The 19,336-nt window shown below is 46.1% G+C and overlaps 2 protein-coding genes across 2 annotated transcripts in view; one reads left to right on the top strand and one right to left on the bottom strand.

The window, feature by feature from the left end:
- The window catches only part of ABCC3 (ATP binding cassette subfamily C member 3), a 43,440-nt gene extending 37,986 nt beyond the window's left edge, over positions 1–5,454 (top strand). Inside the window, 3 exon segments of the mRNA XM_007465224.1 lie at positions 229–395; positions 2,826–3,020; positions 5,346–5,454. Of these exon segments, the coding sequence (XP_007465286.1) occupies positions 229–395; positions 2,826–3,020; positions 5,346–5,454 (471 nt within the window).
- Positions 5,455–10,385: 4,931 nt separating this feature from the next.
- ANKRD40 (ankyrin repeat domain 40) overlaps positions 10,386–19,336 on the bottom strand; it is a 10,784-nt gene continuing 1,833 nt past the window's right edge. Inside the window, exons 2-5 of the mRNA XM_007465005.1 lie at positions 15,482–15,630; positions 14,361–14,849; positions 11,138–11,319; positions 10,386–10,532 (exon numbers count right to left, since the gene is read on the bottom strand). Of these exons, the coding sequence (XP_007465067.1) occupies positions 10,386–10,532; positions 11,138–11,319; positions 14,361–14,849; positions 15,482–15,630 (967 nt within the window). The remainder of the gene's footprint in view (positions 10,533–11,137; positions 11,320–14,360; positions 14,850–15,481; positions 15,631–19,336) is intronic.

The following is a 19,336-nucleotide window of genomic DNA, read 5'->3' as shown; positions in this document are numbered from 1 at the left end:
GCGGTTCAGGTTTCTGCCTTAGTGCAGGATTTGGGGTTGGCAAAGCTGAGGTTTATCACTTCCCCACAGGCGTTTTTCTATCTCCTTGGCCATTGCCTCCCTCCTGGAGGGCTGGGGTCAGAGTGGGAATGCCGCCACCTCAACCCCTTTCTTGTTCCCTGGCCTCGGGGCCCATGGCTCCCTATGGGGCCTGAGCTGCCTCCCTCTGAGGCCTTGCTTTGTCCCCAGGACCCCATCTTGTTCTCGGGGACCCTGCGCATGAACCTGGACCCCTTTGGCAATTACTCGGAGGAAGACATGTGGCGAGCCTTGGAGCTGTCCCACCTGCACACGTTTGTGAGCTCCCAGCCGGCAGGCCTGGACTTCCAGTGCTCCGAGGGCGGGGAGAATCTCAGGTAACAGCTGGGAGTGGGTGGGTCAGGAATAGCACTCTGCAGCACTGTAGAGGGTCTAGCATCAAACGACACCAAATCCAGGCCAGCCCCCTCCTGCCCTCCCACTCCCATGTCAGCCAGCGTGAACTCAGGGGGCACTGTCTTGTATTGAGCGTATTCTGTGTGCCAGGCACTGTGCACCAGTTCACTGACTCCTCACACAAGCTCCAGAGAAACTGAGGCAGGGCCAAAGTCACACAGCTGGGAGAAGACATGCCTGGGAGATTCCAAAGCCCTAATCCGTCCTCTCTTGTGAGATTGTCAGTGTTGTGCTTGGCCTGAGGAGGGGTTGTGGACTGAAACTGTGGAGCAGATAAGAGGAAACCTACAGAGCTTTAGAGAAACCTTATATATTTTCCAAGGTGGATGCAATTTTGTTTGTGGTTTAGAAGTGGGCAAAGTGAGCTCTCCGGGCCTTTCTTTGCTTCCTTATAGCCCCAGACTTTATATCACCCGTCGCTGTGCCATGTATCAGGGAGGGCCAGAGTCACTTCTTACTGAGTCTAAAGGCTTGAGACACTTGAACCTGTGTTAGTTGTGTGATTTGGAGCAAAAGCTGCTTAACCTCTTTATGCCTTCGCCTCCTTTACTCTGAAAGGGGAGTATGGGGTAATAACAGTCCCATACCTGTTAGCACCATGCTGCCCAATAAAAATATACTTTGAGCCACATAGGTGTAAATAAAATTTGTCTAATAGCCACATTAAAAAAGAAGAAAAAGAAACTGATGAAATAAATTTTACTTGTGTATTTTATGTAGCCTAATATATCTAAAATATCATTTCAACATGTAATTGATACAAAAGCTATTACGGATAGTTTGCATTTTTTCAAGTGTAAAATCCCGTGTGTATTTTTACACGTACGGCACATCTCAATTCAGACTTGTCGGATTTCAAGTGGTCAAGAGTCACATGTGGCTAGTGGCCATCATTTGGACAGAGCAGTCTTAGGGTTATTGTGATGAAATGGAAAGCACTTAGACTGGATATACTCCTGAGAAATTTAGCTATTCGTATTATTCTACTCGGTCCATACCTACGGACTGGACTCTCTCCAAAAAAAAAAACCAAAAAACAAAAACCTGTACATTTGCTCAGCACTTAATAGTGTTCAAGGCACTTTGGCCTCTACTGTCTGCTTTCATCTTTACTGCAGTCCTGTGGGCCAGAAATCAGGCTCCAGAGTATAAATTTATTTGCCCAAAGCCGCTCACCTAGCAAGGGGTGGGGCAAGGACTCAGGGAAGTGGGAGCTTTTGCCCCAAAACTTTCCTTGCTGCATCATAGCCACTGGTGGGATGCCCCCGCCTCCCCAGGCAGCCCTGTAAGAATGAATGTGCACAGTACCTGGATTTCACTTACACAGCCTCGTTGGGGGTGGCTGGCGGATGAGCCTAGGCTTTCAGACCCAGTGCCCCACAGCTGTTTTTGGGTCCATTCTCCTATCCTTGCTTGCCATCAGCACCTCTCCCCAGAGCATCCCCTCCATCCCCACATCCACCAGGATCTGAGACAGAAATGCACTCCCCTCCTCCCTCACTGAGCTTGTAGCCACTTTAAGTATAACCTGTATCCTGTGCCAGTCCCACCATAAATCAGCCCTGAGCTCTATCTGGCGGCTCATTCTGCTGCCAAAACCTTCATTAGTTGCGGGAATAGGCCGGGGAGAGAGCCTGGCCTTCACTCGGGCTGTAGTGACTCACCCCTGCGGGAAGGGCTGAGGTATTTGTCCCTGGGTGTGGGGGGTGCTGCAGCCTCTGTGGTTGGGAACACAGCCTCTCTTTGTTCATTAGCTCCAGCTTCCAAGGCAGGAGGTGGAAGGTATGCGTTCCACCCCTCCTCCACCTTCCCAGGGACCAGACACGGGGAACCCCCCATAGCCTCCTCTGCCCTGTCCCTTCCCTGTTCCCACAACGGAACCCTGACCTATATTCCCTATGGGGGCGGAAGATGACTAAATTGTGTGATATTAGGCTCAGCAAGATAACATGATGTGTGCAAATATCCAGGAGGAGTCATTTAAGTGTGTTATTACTAAGGTGTAAATGACTGAGAGACTGAAGCAGAGAAACACTGTGACACTGGTTGAGGAGTGAGGATAGGGAAGAAAGCCCAGGAAGAAGATACCAGGGGTGCCAGAGACAGACTGGGGATTTCACAATGTTGTTAAGTCCTGGCTCTACCCGCAAGGCCCCTCATTATCCCTGTGGTATCCAGACCTCAACTTGGTGTTCCAGGAGTACTGGGCTAAGGCAGAAATGGGAGAGGTTAGACAGAGAGCCAGCCCTGGGCCATTGGGAAGGAGTGGAGACAGAAACAGTTTGGGGAATGAGGCCTGGGGTCAGGTTGGGGGCACCCAGCTAGAGATACCTTGCCTTCCCCATTTTCAGTGTGGGCCAGCGGCAGCTTGTGTGCCTGGCCAGAGCCCTGCTTCGCAAGAGTCGCATCCTGGTTTTAGACGAGGCCACAGCCGCCGTCGACCTGGAGACTGATGACCTCATCCAGGCCACCATCCACACCCAGTTTGAGACCTGCACGGTGCTGACCATCGCACATCGGCTCAACACCATCATGGACTACACCAGGTGGGGCACCGGAACCCAAGCAGGGAGGGACCTGGTGGGGTCGCCTGGGCCGTGGGAAAGTGGTAGGCACATTAAGGTAACTGGATATGTGGATATGGGAGCTCCGTGGGATCATCTAAGGTTTTGGGGGGGGGGGGCAGAACAGTGTGGGTTATCTGGGCACCGGGGGCACAGTGATGCTTTCTGAGACACAAGGGACACTTTGGGGTTGCCAACACGTGGGGAAGGGGCACACTGGGGCTCCTTACGCATGGCCACTTCTCCCCCACCCCTTAATACTGAGAAGAGGGGAACCAGATCCTTCATGCCAAATCCCGTCACTTCCTGAGCATTGTTTCCAGAGTGCCCACATGGCCATGGCTTCATTTGAGCCTCATTCCCATCCTGTGAGGTAAGCGTACAGACCAGGAAGCCACTGAGGAAAGGTGCACGATGCTTGGGTCCCATGCGGAGTAGATGCTTTGTTGTGGGAAAGCAGAGGGCTGAGTCCCAAGCCTGGCTCTGCTGCTGACTGCTGTATGACATTGGGCAATTCACAAAACCTTTATGAACCTCTCTCTCTCTCAGGGTTGTTGTAAGGAGTCAATGAAGTAAAGCGTTAAAAGTGCAGGTGACTGGAGGGGTGGGAGGGAGACGATGCAAGAGGGAGGAGATATGGGGCTGTATGAACATGTATAGCTGATTCACTTTGTTATACAGCAGCAACTAACACACCATTGTAAAGCGATTATACTCCGATAAAGATGTTAAAAAAAAAAAGTGCAGGTGATCCTAGGAAATGTCCTTTATAATTCTCACTAGAACCAGCTTCTCAAAGGATTAGGGAAGGAGCCTTCCTCTTGGTATCTTACGGCTTCGTTGGGGAGGCAGCTCACTCAGCCAAAAGGAAAAAAATGTGAGCTGTTTGCTCACTGTGCCTAATGTCAAGGTGTGCTGCTGGAGGGCAGGGGAGGGGCTGGGTGACTCAGAAGCCTGATGGAAGCCAGCTGGTGCTGGCCTGCCAGGCTGGCTCCCTTGGAGACACGGGAGCTCAGAGTGTGGAAGAGGCAGGAGGCTGCAGCAAATCTATTCTGAAGGAGCATAGTGGGAGTACATCAACAAGCCTTCATTCACAAAACAAACACCTGCAGGGCATGGGGTGGTGGGGAGATACATGGACAGGGCAATGGGCAGACCTTGGCCCTCTCTCAGACGGTCCCCACACAGCTCCCAGGGGCTTGGGAACCAAGCTGAGAATGCCTGATGCTACTGTCTGTTCCATCCCTACCACACACACACACACACCCTCCACTCCCATCCAGGATCCCACTGGGAGAAGGGAGGGTGGGCAGGAAGGCCCAGGGCCCTGGGTTCAGACAAGCGAAAGGGCTGGACTGAGAGGATCTCTTCCCAGGCCTAACTAAAAATGGTTTTCACCAGCAGCCTTTCAGGAAAAGGCTGCATCACATATAAAGGCCCTGAGGTAGGAGGGCACAGGAGGCTGGAGTAGAAAGGGTGAAGGGGCAGTAGAACCAAGAGGACAGGGAGAAAGAGGCCTCACTCTGCTGCATTTTGAGGACCATGGGAAAGCATTCAGTCCTTACCCTAAGGGCAATGAGAAGCCACTGAAGCGAGGGGGGCAGTCTCCTGGGCTTCAGTTTGGGCAGTGGCTAGGCAGTGATGTCCACAGACAACACATCTTCCCAGGACACGTTTCTGGGAGCCCCATAGGTGGGGAAACAGAGTGGGTGCAGTCCAGGCCCTCTTATTGAGGAGCATCTCCCGGGACTTGGGAGAGCCCTTTCTGCTCCTGCCTCACCCTGGGAGCCAGCCTGTTGGCCCTGCACCAGGTGCGCCCTGTGTTTAGTTGGCAAGAGATTCTAATCCCAGGCCCAGGCTTGACTGTGTGTGTGTGGGCGGGGGGAGATCCACCCATCAACAGCCAAAGCCCCAGATTTCAGCATCAGGCCTCACTGCACAGCCCAGTTTCCCGCCGTGTGCCTTTTTGAGTTGGCACAAAGCAGATGGAAGCACACAGGCCCTGTGACCCTGGCAAAGGGAAGGGCTCATTAGGGGAGGTTTTCGGAGCCCTGACTAGCAAAGATGAATCGGACCTTGTGTTTGATCCCGGAAATTGTCTCATCTGCCAGGACAGCAAACGGAGTGGCTAAAATAACCAGCCTTGCAAGCATGCATATGTGGTGTAGCACTGTGCTGGGTGGGTTGACTGAAGTGGGAGGGTTGGCATGTCACTGCGGGGCCTGAGCGGTACCCAGAAGGGCAGGGTTGGACCATGAAACCAGATCTGGGCTGATGGAGACCTGACCACTTCTTTTCTTTGGCTAGGGTCCTGGTCCTGGACAAAGGGACAATAGCTGAATTTGATTCTCCAACCAACCTCATTGCAGCCAGAGGCATCTTCTACGGGATGGCCAGAGATGCTGGACTTGCGTAAAATGTATTCCTGGGATTTCTTCCTGGACATTCCTGGTTTTCATCAGGAAGGGTAAGGACACCAGATATGTCTACAGAACGGACTTGATGGCAAACGCTGGGGGCATTTGTCAGGTTTTTGTCCCTGTTAAGTGCCTGGCAGGATAACCATGCTAAATGCTTCAGGTGAGGAGGTGAAGCCCAAGAGGCAAATGACATGCCCAAAGTCATAGCTAATTTGAGGCAGAGCCCAGACTAGTCCCCAGGTCTCCTGATTCCCAATGTGGTGTTATTTCCACACTGTACTGTTTTCAATCATTTCATGGCATGACCTCCCTACCCCCATGATTTTTCATATTTTCTACTCTGAAGTTTTTTCTTTTTTAATAAAGCTTTTTCCTTCTGGAACAGAAGACTGGCAGGTCAGGCCGTCCCTAGGAACTGAGTCTGGTACTCTGGGGTGCTGGCCTGGATCCATTAAAAATGGAGCGCTGATAAAATAAAGCTACGTGTCAACAATACATACACCCCAATGTAGCCTTTCTCTGTTCACAAGGTCTGGGAGCTAGGACCTTTAGAGGAGGCAGGGAGGAAGGAGGGAGAGACAGAGGTAACCTTTATACACATCTACATGGCTGGAATTATCTGAAAACTTCAGACCCAAGAACTTTTGGCTAGAAATATTGTCTTCACAGCCAAAATTCACTGGGTAATTGCCAGTAGTTCCTGCGCTGCTGTGCAGATACTGTAAAAAGGTGAGAAATAAAACCCCTGAAATCTGGCCCGAGGCTTCTTGGGAAAGCTGCTGTGAACACCTCCACATTTTTTTTTTTAAGTTCATTTTATTTTTTAAATTTATTTATTTTTGGCTGCGTTGGGTCTTCGTTGCTGCACGCAGGCTTTCTCTAGTTGCCTCAAGCGGGGGTTACTCTTCGTTGCAGCGCGCGGGCTTCTCATTGCGGTGGCTTCTCTTGTTGTGGAGCACAGGCTCTAGGCGCGCGGGCTTCAGTGGTTGTGGCACATGGGCTCAGCAGTTGTGGCTCGCAGGATCTAGAGCACAGGCTCTCAGCAGTTGTGGCGCACGGACTTCGTTGCTCCGCGGCATGTGGGGTCTGCCTAGACCAGGGCTCGATCCCGTGTCCCATGCACTGGCAGGTGGATTCTTAACCACTGCGTCACCAGGGAAGTCCCGAACACCTCCACATGTATGTCATCCCTCAGACCACTACGCCTGCTTCTCTAGGGCAGGGGTCCCCAACCCCCGGGCCGTGGACTGGTACTGCTCCACGGCCTGTTAGGCACCAGGCCGCACGGCAGGAGGTAAGCAGCGGGCAAGCGAGCAAAGCTTCATCTGCCGCTCTCCATCGCTCCCCATCGCTTGCATAACCGCCTGAACCACTCCCCCACCCCGCTTCCCCCCACCCCATCCACAGAAAAATTGTCTTCCACGAAACCGGTCCCTGGTGCCAAAAAGGTTGGGGACCGCTGCTCTAGGGGATGAGAAATGCATGGTGCTTTATTTCCTTGCCCCTTTAACAGTCTGTTCCGGACAGGTCCCCGTCACCAGTGAGGTCTCCAAGTCATTCATCTTCCTCACTGTGGCTGAAGTTGAATATTGGAACACAGAGCAGCCAGAGGCGGCCCCCTATCCTGACAGTCCCAGGCTGGTAAATGAGATGAGGGAGTGAAATAAATTTGCTTTTTTTGAGCAAGCCAATGAAGTGTTTATTTTTCTGCAGGTCAGAATTTACCTGGCACATGGCCTTCTATTTGGAAGGGATCTCTTCTCTTTGTTACCTTACTAAGTTTTCTGGTCTCCTCTGACTCCCATTTCTTCAAACTTTACTCTTGGTATAATGTGACTGGTTGTGGGTGATGGCTTTTTTTTTTTTCCTCCACCCTAAATGGTTTGCAGTAGGTGTGGAGATGGCTCCTTTGATCTGATTTTTCTATCTGCATCAGGCCAGCCTGTGCTGCAGGACTATTTGTTAAAGGTTAATCACATTTTTTTTGGCAGGCTGTTTCTGCCCAGGATGTTTATGAGTGTACAGAAGAAGACTTCCATCCTTGTGATAGAGCAAGTATGAAAGCACAAATGCCCAAATTATTCTGCCTCTCCTTGGAGCTAAGAAAAGGTCTCTGCTACGCTCCCTGATTTATCAGGCCGATTTGGCATGACGTCTGGCTTATGAGGCTCTAGCTGCCCCAAACCAACAGAAATGCAGATTCATTCGGCATCATTCTCAGCTAAAGATATGAAGGTGTAAGGCTGTATTTCCTCTCCTGTCTTGGGAGTTTGCCTCTGAGCTCATTGAGGCCCTGACAGGTGCTGACAGCCCAAAGGAGAGGCTCAGTTGTGTAAAGTAAATAGGATAATCAAAAAATGTGGTTAACAGAGGATGACCTCCATCTAGCTGGTTCAGCTACTCTGGGGAAATGAAGCTGACTGCTGTGAACTGAGAGGAAGACCCCGCACAAAATATGTCTCCGGTGCCACTGACAGGCGTGCACGCCACCGCAGCAGCAGGATGGAGGCGGCTCAGGTGGGGCCCAGTCCCTCCTATTCTTCCTCCAGAGGGTTTTCTCCCTGGAACTGTCCAACAATTTGAACCCCGTATTATAAGTATAGTGCTGTTTAGGAGGCCAAAATTAAAGAATGTGGGTTCGGTCAGTTAATACTTAATTTTAATAATACTTGTTATGCTTGAACAGTCAGCAGTTCACGAAGAGAAAAATCTTCAGTGGATGTTTACACACAGTGTGAGCACATGCTTTAAATATGCAGTGGAGGAGGAGGGGTGAATTCACAGTTAACAAAGCTAAAAATAAATCCTTGTTATAAATTACACAAAGCATATAAAAATATTTCTCTGAATGCATAGATTAAGACTTTAAACTCACCTACCAGCAACTGTGCAGTCTAATTCACTGCCATACGCCAGAGTCAGTTGACCACAGAGGACTTTATAAGGGAGAAGAGAGAGCAGGGCAGGGCCCATCTCTCACTGGAGATTCCCGCAGCCTCCATTTCCAAGCCCGGGAAATGCCCTGGAGCTACTCCTCTGTAGGCCACCTCCCAGCCAGGGGCTTCAACTGCTTGCAAGAACTTCTAATTGATCTGGATGGCTGGAAGAGTATGAACCCCAATGATTTAGACATGAATTAATACTGAATTTGTTTATTCCAGGATAAAACTAGCCTTAACTGTATCAGTAAATTGTAACTTTTTTCCAAGGTAAGGGGAAAAAAAGTGTTAGTTTGTCTGGACAGACTATCTTCTGACTGGTTGAAACACAAGGAAGTTTCTTCTTTAAAGTCCTTCAGAGAAAGTGAGTAATAAATAACCTTTACACTCTTTTAGGCAAACACTGCACAAGGGTGAGTAACTCACCATCCGTAATTGCTGTAATACAATTAAGTCACTGAACAGAGTCACTCCACATTGGCCTTGAAAACACCTCAACCACAGCTCAGCATTTAAGCAGCAGCAGGAGGCCATTAGCTTAGCACAACATTCTCTTCCACTGACACCTTCTGCACGTTCTCTCTCAGTCTGTAGTGTTCCAATAAAATTAACACAGTTAGGAAGTTAAGTTTCTTTGGAAACAATAGGCACTATGGGGAGAAAGCTTCTTAAGACAGCAGGGATGTTCTTCAACAGCTGGCTTCAAACCCCTGCTCTCCTGTTTGTCTAAGTGTGCTCATTCTGGTTTCTAAAGTTAAGCTGTTTATTTCAACAAGACAGTAGCTTTTCTTTTTAACGTTAATGACACCGAAGGGAAGGAAAAGAATCCTTAAATGCGTTCTTTAGAAAAATTCTTATGCCATGCTCAAGAGTTTAATCAGGTATTTGTTTTGAGAACAAAGCCTGGCAGACTCACAACTGACTTTGTTAAGTGGCTTGGTGGTGGTTATGGAGGATGCCCAAGATCAAACAACTTGTTTACAAAAGCAACAGATTTCAGAGCTGTGTAAAAATCCCAATAGTTTCAAAATAATCTTTATCTTTGATACAAAAATAAAGATGCTAACTCCTTTTAGCTCAGTTTCCCACAATAACCTTTAAAATAGCAAAGGATTCAGTCTGGAAAATTGCTTTTCATCTGTAGTGGAAAATGAAAGTGGAGAACATGGACTGGCAATGTTTGTGCTCTTCTCTTTCGGTGCAATTAAACAGAAACACGAAGACAGGGATCGCTTCAGTTAAGAAAAAAAAAAAAAAAAGCTGTTGCTCTTTTAGAAGGCATCAGAGAGCCCTCTAGTGACCACGAAGGGGCGTTAATGCAGAGATGACTGTAGGCAATGGCAATCTAGAGACAGAAGCAGTCGAGTGTTTACAACGGAAAAAGTCAGGGAGGGGAAGCTCTTTTGGTTAACAGCATATTTACAATTAGGTAACTGTATTCTTAAATAATTTTAACCTGAGTAACATTTATAACTATGTTATGTGAAACCTCACAGCCACAAGTCACACCAAAATTCCTATGTCCAGTACCTGTGCTTGCCCCAGTTTTCCTCTCTAGTCAGTTCACGTTTCTGGAGAGTCGTGAACATGCAACACCAAGAGAAGCGCTTCCCGGCCCTTCGGGTGCACTGTCAACAGGACTAGCTAGAAATAGGCTCTGCTCTCTCTCAGCTTCTGTTAGACAACTCTCTTACATTCTGCACAAAAAACACACTGGATATAGAACCGTCGGCTTCTGCCTCTCCAGGCCACTTCTCAGCTGTTCACAGCTTCCAGCAATAGGTTTATTGTGCACCAAGAGGCTCGGAAGAGTGGCACCGCTGCTCGGGGTCAGGGGCTTCCTACCTTGGCAGAACGATGTTAGTGTATCCGACGCAGTGGCACCAGGGGCCCTCCGGGGCATCCAAGGCATTTAGATCAATGGCTTGTCCTTGGCCCAGAGGTGATGCACACTGTCACAGTACTCTGTGATAAAAGTCCCTGCTGCATTAGTAAGTCAGTTTTGAAGCTCTCCTGTTGTAGCAAGGCCTTTCAGTCAGTGTGGATGCAGCATTTCTGAACAGAAAATTATTTTCACTTATCATTAGAACCAGTTCCAGCTCCTGGAAATCTTGGAGTCGAGCAACATCTTTGTCCTAAAACAAAAATAGGTTAAACAGATTAAGAGGAGCCGCTTGTCTCTATGTGTTTGGTGTGCTGTGCTGATACCAGTGATAGTGCAGGAAACTCCCCAGGAGCGTGAACTGGGTTGGAGTGGTAGAAGGCCTTAACAGCAGTTGCTACAAGATAAGCACACCTCGAAGGGAGAGGCAGTGCAGGGATGTTTTCCTCAGGGGCCCCGAGAAGCCAGAAGCCTGACATTCAGGGAACCCAGAGATGTTGGGAGGACCACACATGTATCTATGTAGATTTGCACTATAATTTAGCCTGGTTCTTATGTTATAAAACACAAGGCACATGTGATAGTGCACTAAGGTAATCCTTACAGATCACTAAAGAGAAACAACCAAAAATAGGTACCTGTGAATGGTAAATTCAGAACATTCTCTCTGGTATCCTACCACTTTCAGAAATGCCAATGTCTCTATAGGCCCAGTAGAGGAAAGAAAGCTCAATGGAAAAACACCCTTTGCTCTTTTTCTATTCTCTTCTCGTTTCTTCAACTATGACTCACATACCCAAGGAGGAAGCTGGGTATTTTCCAAATGGAAAAAGCAACCACTTAACAGACCTTTCTTACCTTTCTAACCAGAGTATTGGGTAACTTTCTGATCTTCTCCACTTGATCAGGATTAACACCCAGCTCACAGCAACTCACTCTGAGCAATTCTTGGTAGGTGAGCTCCTGTCGGTCCAGTTCAATTTCAATGAAATCATTTTCTCGAAGAGATGGGTTCTGAATCCTCACCTTGAGTACCAGCTCTAGGGAAAAGGGGGGAAAAATGTTAATGAATGATTCTGGCATAGTAACCCGATGTAATTTAAGACCTTTTCCAGAAGATGGTTACCCTTAATCATGCCCTGTGCTAAAGGCCTGTGCCACCCAATGAGAAAACTAAGCACAGTATTACAGCATGGTTTGCTCAGGCCCAGTTCTGGTTCTGCTGGTGCAGTTGCATTGTCCTCCCTACACCACAAAGTAAAGGGGCGGCAGGGGGAGACGTCAGACAACCATCCCAGGCATACAGAAGGCCAATTTACTTCTGCCGCTGGAGCTAAGCAGGTGAAAGCTTGAGAATGGGTTGGGTATCAAACTACACATAAGCAGGGTAAGGGGAAGTGAGGTGAAAAGAAGGCACGGGAAAGATAACGGTACAAGAGTTACTCTATAAAGACTTAACAATTGTGGATCTAAAGATATTTACGATATGAAAATCCTTGCAATAAAGACAGTACAAAAGCAAAAAGATAAGCTACTAATAAAAATTAAACTCTAACTATGACTTGAATTCAGTATACCTTAATAAGGGAGGAATTTTGGCTTTGAGAGTAAACAAATACCATTATTCGTGGGTCTGGGATCTAAGCAGTCTGCTCCTAAATTCTGAGCCTGGCTGCCATGATGGCCCAAGCCATGCACCCATGTGCATTTAGTGGTTCTGCTTTGCTCCTTATATATGAATCCCTCACACCACCCATGGGCCACTTTTATCAACAACAATAGTAACAGGTCCTCAAAAACAGAAAGTGAGGGAGTACTGATATGGAAAAAGAAAGGTAAGACTAGACTCTACCCTGTGGTGTTGACTGGAATTGGAGGTACTAGGATTAATTTACAGTTTTTAATATTTTTTAAAAGATCTAGATTAAGTAGATATAGAAATACAGAAAAAAGTACATATATTTGTGTCTGCTTGCCCTTTTTTCTTTTTTTTAACGTTACTAATCCTCTCAGGTCAGCACGCAGCATGATATCCAGGAAGCATATGTTCATTTTCTACTTTTCATCTAAAACGGGGGTCCCCAACCCCTGGCCATGGACCAATACTGGTCCACGGCCTGTTAGGAACAGGGCTGCACAGCAGGAGGTGAGCAGCAAGGGAGCAAAGCTTCTCTGGGGCTCCCCATTGCTCTGGGGCTCCTCGAATTACCACCTGAACCATTCTCCCCCTCCCCCCACCAGTCTGTAGAAAAACCGTCTTCCACAAAACCAGTCCCCAGTGCCAAAAAGGTTGGAGATCGCTGATGTAAAATATCAATGGAGAGTGTGTTGCTTTTGTCATAAATTGTGGGAGCTGCTTTCAACTCTACTTTTTGTGACCTTTTGAACCTTGAATGACTGTGGTACAAATGGGTTATAACCCCGCTCTATCATGTACTAGATATGTGATGCTGGGCAAATTACCTATCTCTTTGCATTTAAGTTTCTCTATTTCTAAAATGTACATAGGGACTTCCCTGGCGGTCCAGTGGTTAAGACTCCATGCTTCCAATGCAAGGGGCGCAGGTTCAATCCCTGGTCAGGGAACTAAGATCCCACACGCTGCGCAGGGCAGCCAAGAAAAAAAGTCTTAAAAATAAATAAATAAATGTACATAATGGGAATTCACTGGCGGTCCAGTGGTTAGGACTCGTCGCTTTCACTGCCAGGGCCCAGGTTCAATCCCTGGTTGGGGAACTAAGATTCTGCAAGTTGTGAGGGGAGGCCAAAATAAATAAATAAATAAAATTAAATGTAAATAATAATACCCAGTTTATGAGTTTGTTGTAACAATTAAATGAGAACTTAGAATGCTTTCAAGTTATGTTACTAGGTACATACATGTTTAGGTTATATCTTTCTGGTGAATCTTTCTTTTTATCATTCAATTGCTCTTTATTGTTTGCTTGCTTTCTTCTTTCTATTCTAACTCTGTCCTCTGAGTGAGCCTAGAAGAAATGATGCTAGCAGCAGTGAGCACACCTAGTGTTCACGTTCTGGTTCCTGAAAACCATTCTCCACCAAAAAGATCCAGGGCTCCTTGGAGAAACAGCTGATTTCAAGGCTCGGGGAGGGAAAGTTATACTAGGGAGCCTGAAACATCTTGCTGTACCACAAAGTAAGGAAGTGCTCCAAGAATGATGGACATGTCCAAGAGACACAAGAACAAGCTCCAAGGGGCTCCCTCTGGATAAATGTGGCATAATTTGAACATCAAAATAATGATACTAATGGATTATAACCCAATAAATAAAATAAGAATCAGTGAGTTCAAATGGAGGAGAAGGGAAAGGGAAATCATATTCTACAAAATAACTGGCCTGGACTCTTCAAAAATCTGAGGTCTAAAATGATAGCTAAAGGCTGAGGAAATGCTTCAGATTAAAGGAGACTATAACAACATGATAGGCAAATGCAATGGTTGATCCTGGGAGGCGGACAGGAGTAGAGGGAGTGAAGATAGCCACAAAGGGCATTGCTGAGGCAGCTGACAAAAATTTAAATATAAACTATGGGTTAGAGAATAGTGTTATGTCAAGGTTATATTTTCTTTCTTTTCTTTCTTTTTTTTTTTTTGCGGTACGCGGGCTGTCACTGTTGTGGCCTCTCCCGTTGCAGGACGCACAGGCTCAGCGGCCACGGCTCACGGGCCCAGCCGCTCTGTGGCATGTGGGATCTTCCCGGACCAGGGCACGAACCCGTGTCCCCTGCATCAGCAGGCGGACTCTCAACCACTGCGCCACCAGGGAAGCCCAAGGTTATATTTTCTAAATCTTCTCATTATACGGTGATTATGTAAGAGACTATCCTTGTTCTTAGGAAAAACACACTTAAGTAGTTCAGGGTAAAAGGGCAAAAGATAACTTGTAAATCTGAGTAAAGAGAGTTCCTTATACTAGTCTTGCAACTTTTCTGTAAGTCTGTAATCAGACGCAAAATAAATAAATCCCACCCCCACTCCTCAGAAAACCAGGAAGTAAAGCACTAGACCTCTGGACACCACCTGCCCTCTTGCAGAGGCTGTTTGCTGATGAGAGGTTACCTTGCACATTAAATGGAAATGCTCCGGTGAAGAAAAATGGCTGGAATGCTGGCGCTGGTCCTGCATACGTCCCATTTTGAGGCTCCAGAGACATTGGTGGCTTGGACGGGACAGAAGAGAACAGGGAGCAACTCTGACTCACCGGTGGCTGACAAACAGGACCCGGTTTTGTGCTTTCTGGTGTTCTGAGTATGGCAGATGGGGCAGACACATCCCCATTCTGAACCAGTGCCAAAGAGGTGTGGTCCCGTGGAAAGGCCCCAAGCAGGGGAGGTTCCCCAGGGGGCAGCAATGGAGGCGAGCCATCTGCAGGGGGTGATGCAGGAGGTGTGGAGGGGCCCCCATTCTGCAGCTGGGCTGAATCCTCCGACCCAGGGGTATAGATGAAAGGGAAGGCTGGGTTGGCCAAATAGTTCGGAACAAAGGGCAGCTCTGACTCCTTCTTCAGCTGGGGGAGGTGGTCATGGTCATCATCATCATCATCTTCCACTTAAAAAGACGGAAACACAGAACATTTACATAGCCCTTTAAAAATTACAAAGTAAAGAGTATCTTGTGAAAGCTAGTGTCCTTTGGTATACAACAAATATTTTGATCAGCGTTTTTACTGCACATTTATCGTTACCATTTTTATCACCTTAAAGTTTACAGATAAAAAACCAAAACTTTATAATGCCTACCTTTCCAGAAACAGTATGGAATAATTATCTTGGCACAGTTAAGACTATCTTGTTTTTAGATACAAACAGATTGGCTGTTTGGCATCAAGAATATATACAATAAGGCTTCCCTGGTGGCGCAGTGGTTGAGAGTCCGCCTGCCGTGCAGGGGACACGGGTTCGTGCCCCGGTCTGGGAGGATCCCACATGCTGCAGAGCGGCTGGGCCCGTGAGCCATGGCCGCTGAGCCTGCGCGTCTGGGGCCTGTGCTCCGCAACGGGAGAGGCCACAATAGTGAGAGGCCGGCGTACCGCAAAAAAAAAAAAAAAAAAAGGGGTATCAGGAAAGCTGGACAGCTAACCCAAAAAAAAAAAAAAAAAAAAAAAAAGAATATATACAATAATACCATAAGTCTTAAATTAGGTTGACAAAATCAAAAGTTGCCTCAAAACACAGACTCACCTCCCATAATCTTCCTAATTTCTCTCCTTGATGTTAATTGGACTGGCATTTCTCCCTTTGTGGTAAGAATCTCTTTGTCAGCTCCTGATTTTAACAAGTAAGAGACCACCTGACCATGATTGCGTTTACATGCCCAGTGTAAACAGGTCCTATGGCAAAGAAAAGAAAAAAGTGATTTAAAAAGTGGAGAGGTGATTTGGGATTTCAAATTCTACACACCAGTAAATAAATATATACAAGCGTGTTAGAGTTCAGCTAGAACCAGAAAATCAGGCTGGTAATCTTAACTTCTCTTTTCAGAAAGCAGATGATCGAAATATTTAATATGCTTAAAATTTATTTTTCAATTTCATTTCTGGCCCTTGGGAAAAGCTGATTTATCCTAGGAGCTTTATTTCAATGGCTTTCAGAAGGCTGGCTGCCTGGCTGGCTAGATAACTCTACTGATATCCTGTGTGTTAACTCTATCAGTGTTGCTCGTTAAATTGTACCAGTCTCTTTAAAATATATTTTTACATGGCCATATTCCTTTTAAGAGACTATGGAAACTTGCTTCATATGCACCAAATGTCACTTGAAGATTAAATACTATCAGGCTACTAACCATCTCTCATCTGCAGCTTGCTCTGCCACTAAAATTATTACTACAGCAGACTCCTGTCTGAATCTCAGTTACTGTTTTCTTCTTTCCTTTTCTCTCCTTCACACACACACACAAAAAGGATTTCCAAATTTCCATTTTTAAGAGTTCACTTCTCTAGCTCTCTCCAGAAGGCTACATTTTTCAAGTGCTTTAGGAATTAAAGTACGTGTGCAATGCCTTGTGTTTAAGGCACTGCACACGTACTTTAATTCCTAAAGCACTTCAAAAATGTACATCAACAGCCAAAATTTTTGAGAACTCTTCTGAAGCATTAGACTTATTTAAGTAAAATTATTTACTATTGTACACATAGGAAGGGATTATGCACACTCTAAAGAGCTATTATCTTAACACTGCACAGAAATATAATAACATGCTAGCCAATACTCCAACTTAATAGAGCTACTAAATTCATTCCCAGTTGCCAAAGCTGAATGTTATTATGGAAGGAAATTACTTTTCTCCCCTCTGTTTTGAAATGTCCTCACTCACCAACTCTCTAATTGAACTGAGATAAATATCTTCAGAGCTTATAGACGAATATAAATATGGTAAAGAATAGAACATATGTTCAATAGTGAGGATTAGGTCACCCACCTGAGAAATATAACTATCTAGAAAGTACGTTCGGTTCCAGGAAAAAGGCGATTTGCCCTGGGCACCTTAATATTTATGACTTACAGAAAGCCAGCTTGTCTGGCTGGCTGGGAGCAACTCCACTGATGTTTCAGAGTGATATCTGACATTCCAAACTATTACTCATTAGAATTAGATTATCCAGATGTCTTTAAAAGGTACTCTATGATGAAAAGAATGCCAATTTGGGGAAAATAAGGTAAGAGTCTTGATATGGACTCTTCTAAAACATAAGCTCCGTGTGAATGTAAGGAAGTATCTGCTTGAATACACAGTTACTTAATTAATATTTGCTGAATGAGTGAACCAAGGACACGGTGGGCATTACTCGGAGTAGGAGGATCCCATATATCCTTGATTCTGGCCAAACTACAGCTGAGAGTGTGTTTGTGTGTGAATGTCTTGAAAGCCTGAAAATGAATAATTATAATGATAAGCAAGCACTCAAAAATGAATGGAGCATGATGAGAAAAATATGTTCCCTTTTGGGAATAAAGTGCTCACTTGCTAGTAGTAAATCACTTGTTCACGACAAGCTTGAGAGTGAAGGAAGAAATATACTGCCAGTGGATCTGAGACACTTGGGGACAAACCAACTAGCTAAAGCATCACCATGTAAAGTGGAGTTAGGTCAACATAGCACGTCCCCCACAGCCCTGTACCCTGAGTGATCATCATTTATAGTCCAGACCTGTGCGGCTCTGGATGGCCAGAACTCACAGGCACTGTAGCCAGGCAATATTTTCAACTTCTTCATGAGCTATTATACTTGTTCCTTAAAGCCAAGGGGTATGCATGACACTTGAAGTACAATTGATGTAGGAGCTCTATCTTTGAACTTGAACTCTTTAAGCTTTAAATTTGCAGTCAGAATAGCCTATCCGTGCTGGCAAGTATTTCAGACCAGAGGCACAAATTTCATTTGTGCAGAAACTGTGGTTACTGAGCAGCTAAGAATTGAAAGCAGTAACCATTCTGCTTTTCTATGCTGCTGACTATGTTTTTTGAGGATAACCTTTATATCCCATTACCCAGCACACTGCTTAATCAAAAAATAATAGTTAAAAAAGAAAAAATAGTTAACACAGACATGTTTTACATACTGAACACTGTTCTAAAAGCTTTACATATATTAATTCATTTAATCCTCTGAACAACCCATGTAATCCTCTAAACAACCTACTATTATCAACATTCTCCCACTTTACAGAAGAGAAAACTGAGGCAGTCAGCAAATAAGCAAAACACTATGGTACACAGGGATTGTATTACAAGGACAATAAAGAGAGGAAAGGGATTAGGAAATGCCAGAGACAGGGAAGGGGCATGGCTCAATTTTAAATTGAGGGCCAAGGAAAGACTCACTAAGGGGACATCTAAGCTAAGACCTGAAGGAGGTGAGGGGACAAAAGCATTTTAAATGATGGGAAGAGAAAACACAAAGGCCTTGAATCAACATTGTGTCTGGTGTTTTCAGGAAAAGCAAGGAGGCCAGGAGAGCAGAATGAAGGGGGCAAGGGGGTAAAGCCGGAGGTGAGGCTTAGAGGTAAAGACAGAGGATGCAGGGACAAGGAGTTGAAACTGTAGGACCCTGTGGGCTTTTACTCAATGTGAGACGGGACCTATTAAAGGGTTTTGAGCAGAATGAAATGATCTGACTTATGTTTTAAGTCAGGATCCCTCTGGCTGCTGTGCTGAGAAAAGATGTAGGGTAGAAGGACTAGTTAGGAGGCTACTGCATTAATCCAAGTGATGGAATGATGGTGGCTTTGCACCAGAGGTGTAGTGGTAGAGCTAGTGAGAAATGGTCAGATTCTAACTACACCACTGCCAGTGGAGCTGGCAGGATTAGCAGCTTGACTGGATGTGGGGTGTGAGGGAAAGACAGAAGGCAAGGAGGGCACCAAAGGTTCTGGCCTGTGCACCTCAGATGCTGAGATGAGGACTCAGGAGCAGGCTGGGGACAATTAGGGGTATGAGGGAGACCAGGAACTCAACCATGGACATGTTGAATTTGAAGTCCTATTAGACATCTTCCCCCAATTAAATCTATGAAAGCCTCTTCATACTTCCACCAACTTACATTCGCTGAGCACCTACTATGTGGTTAAGAAAGTATGGTTTGGGGGCTTCCCTGGTGGTCCAGTGGTTAAGACTCCATGTTTCCACTGCAGGGGGTGTGGGTTCGATCCCTGGTCGGGGAACTAAGATCCCACATGCCGTTGGGTGTGGCAAAAAAAAAAAAAAAAGAGGAAGTATGGTTTGGAGGCAGATGCTGGGTTTGTTTCCCAGCTCCATCAGTTACTGTAAACTCTGTGACCTTGGGAAAATTACTTAATCTTTCTGGGCTTCAGTATCCTCACCTACAAAATGGAGAGATTAACAATAGCTATGTCCCTGAGTAGTTGTGAATGAGATAATACACATAAAGCACTTGGAAGCTTGTTTGCACTACGGAGCAAGCTCAATAAATGTTAGCTATTTGTATCGTGCTGCATCTCCTTGAATGCTCACAACACTCTTCTGAAATAACTGGAAAATGAAGTGACTCGGGCAAGGTTGTATATCTAAGCAGG

Source organism: Lipotes vexillifer, unplaced genomic scaffold (assembly GCF_000442215.2).
Source record: "Lipotes vexillifer unplaced genomic scaffold, Lipotes_vexillifer_v1.1 scaffold591, whole genome shotgun sequence".
Classification (NCBI taxonomy): Eukaryota; Metazoa; Chordata; class Mammalia; order Artiodactyla; family Lipotidae; genus Lipotes; species Lipotes vexillifer.
The sequence above is the reverse complement of the archived record's forward strand: the minus strand, read 5'-3'. Positions and strand labels throughout refer to the sequence as shown.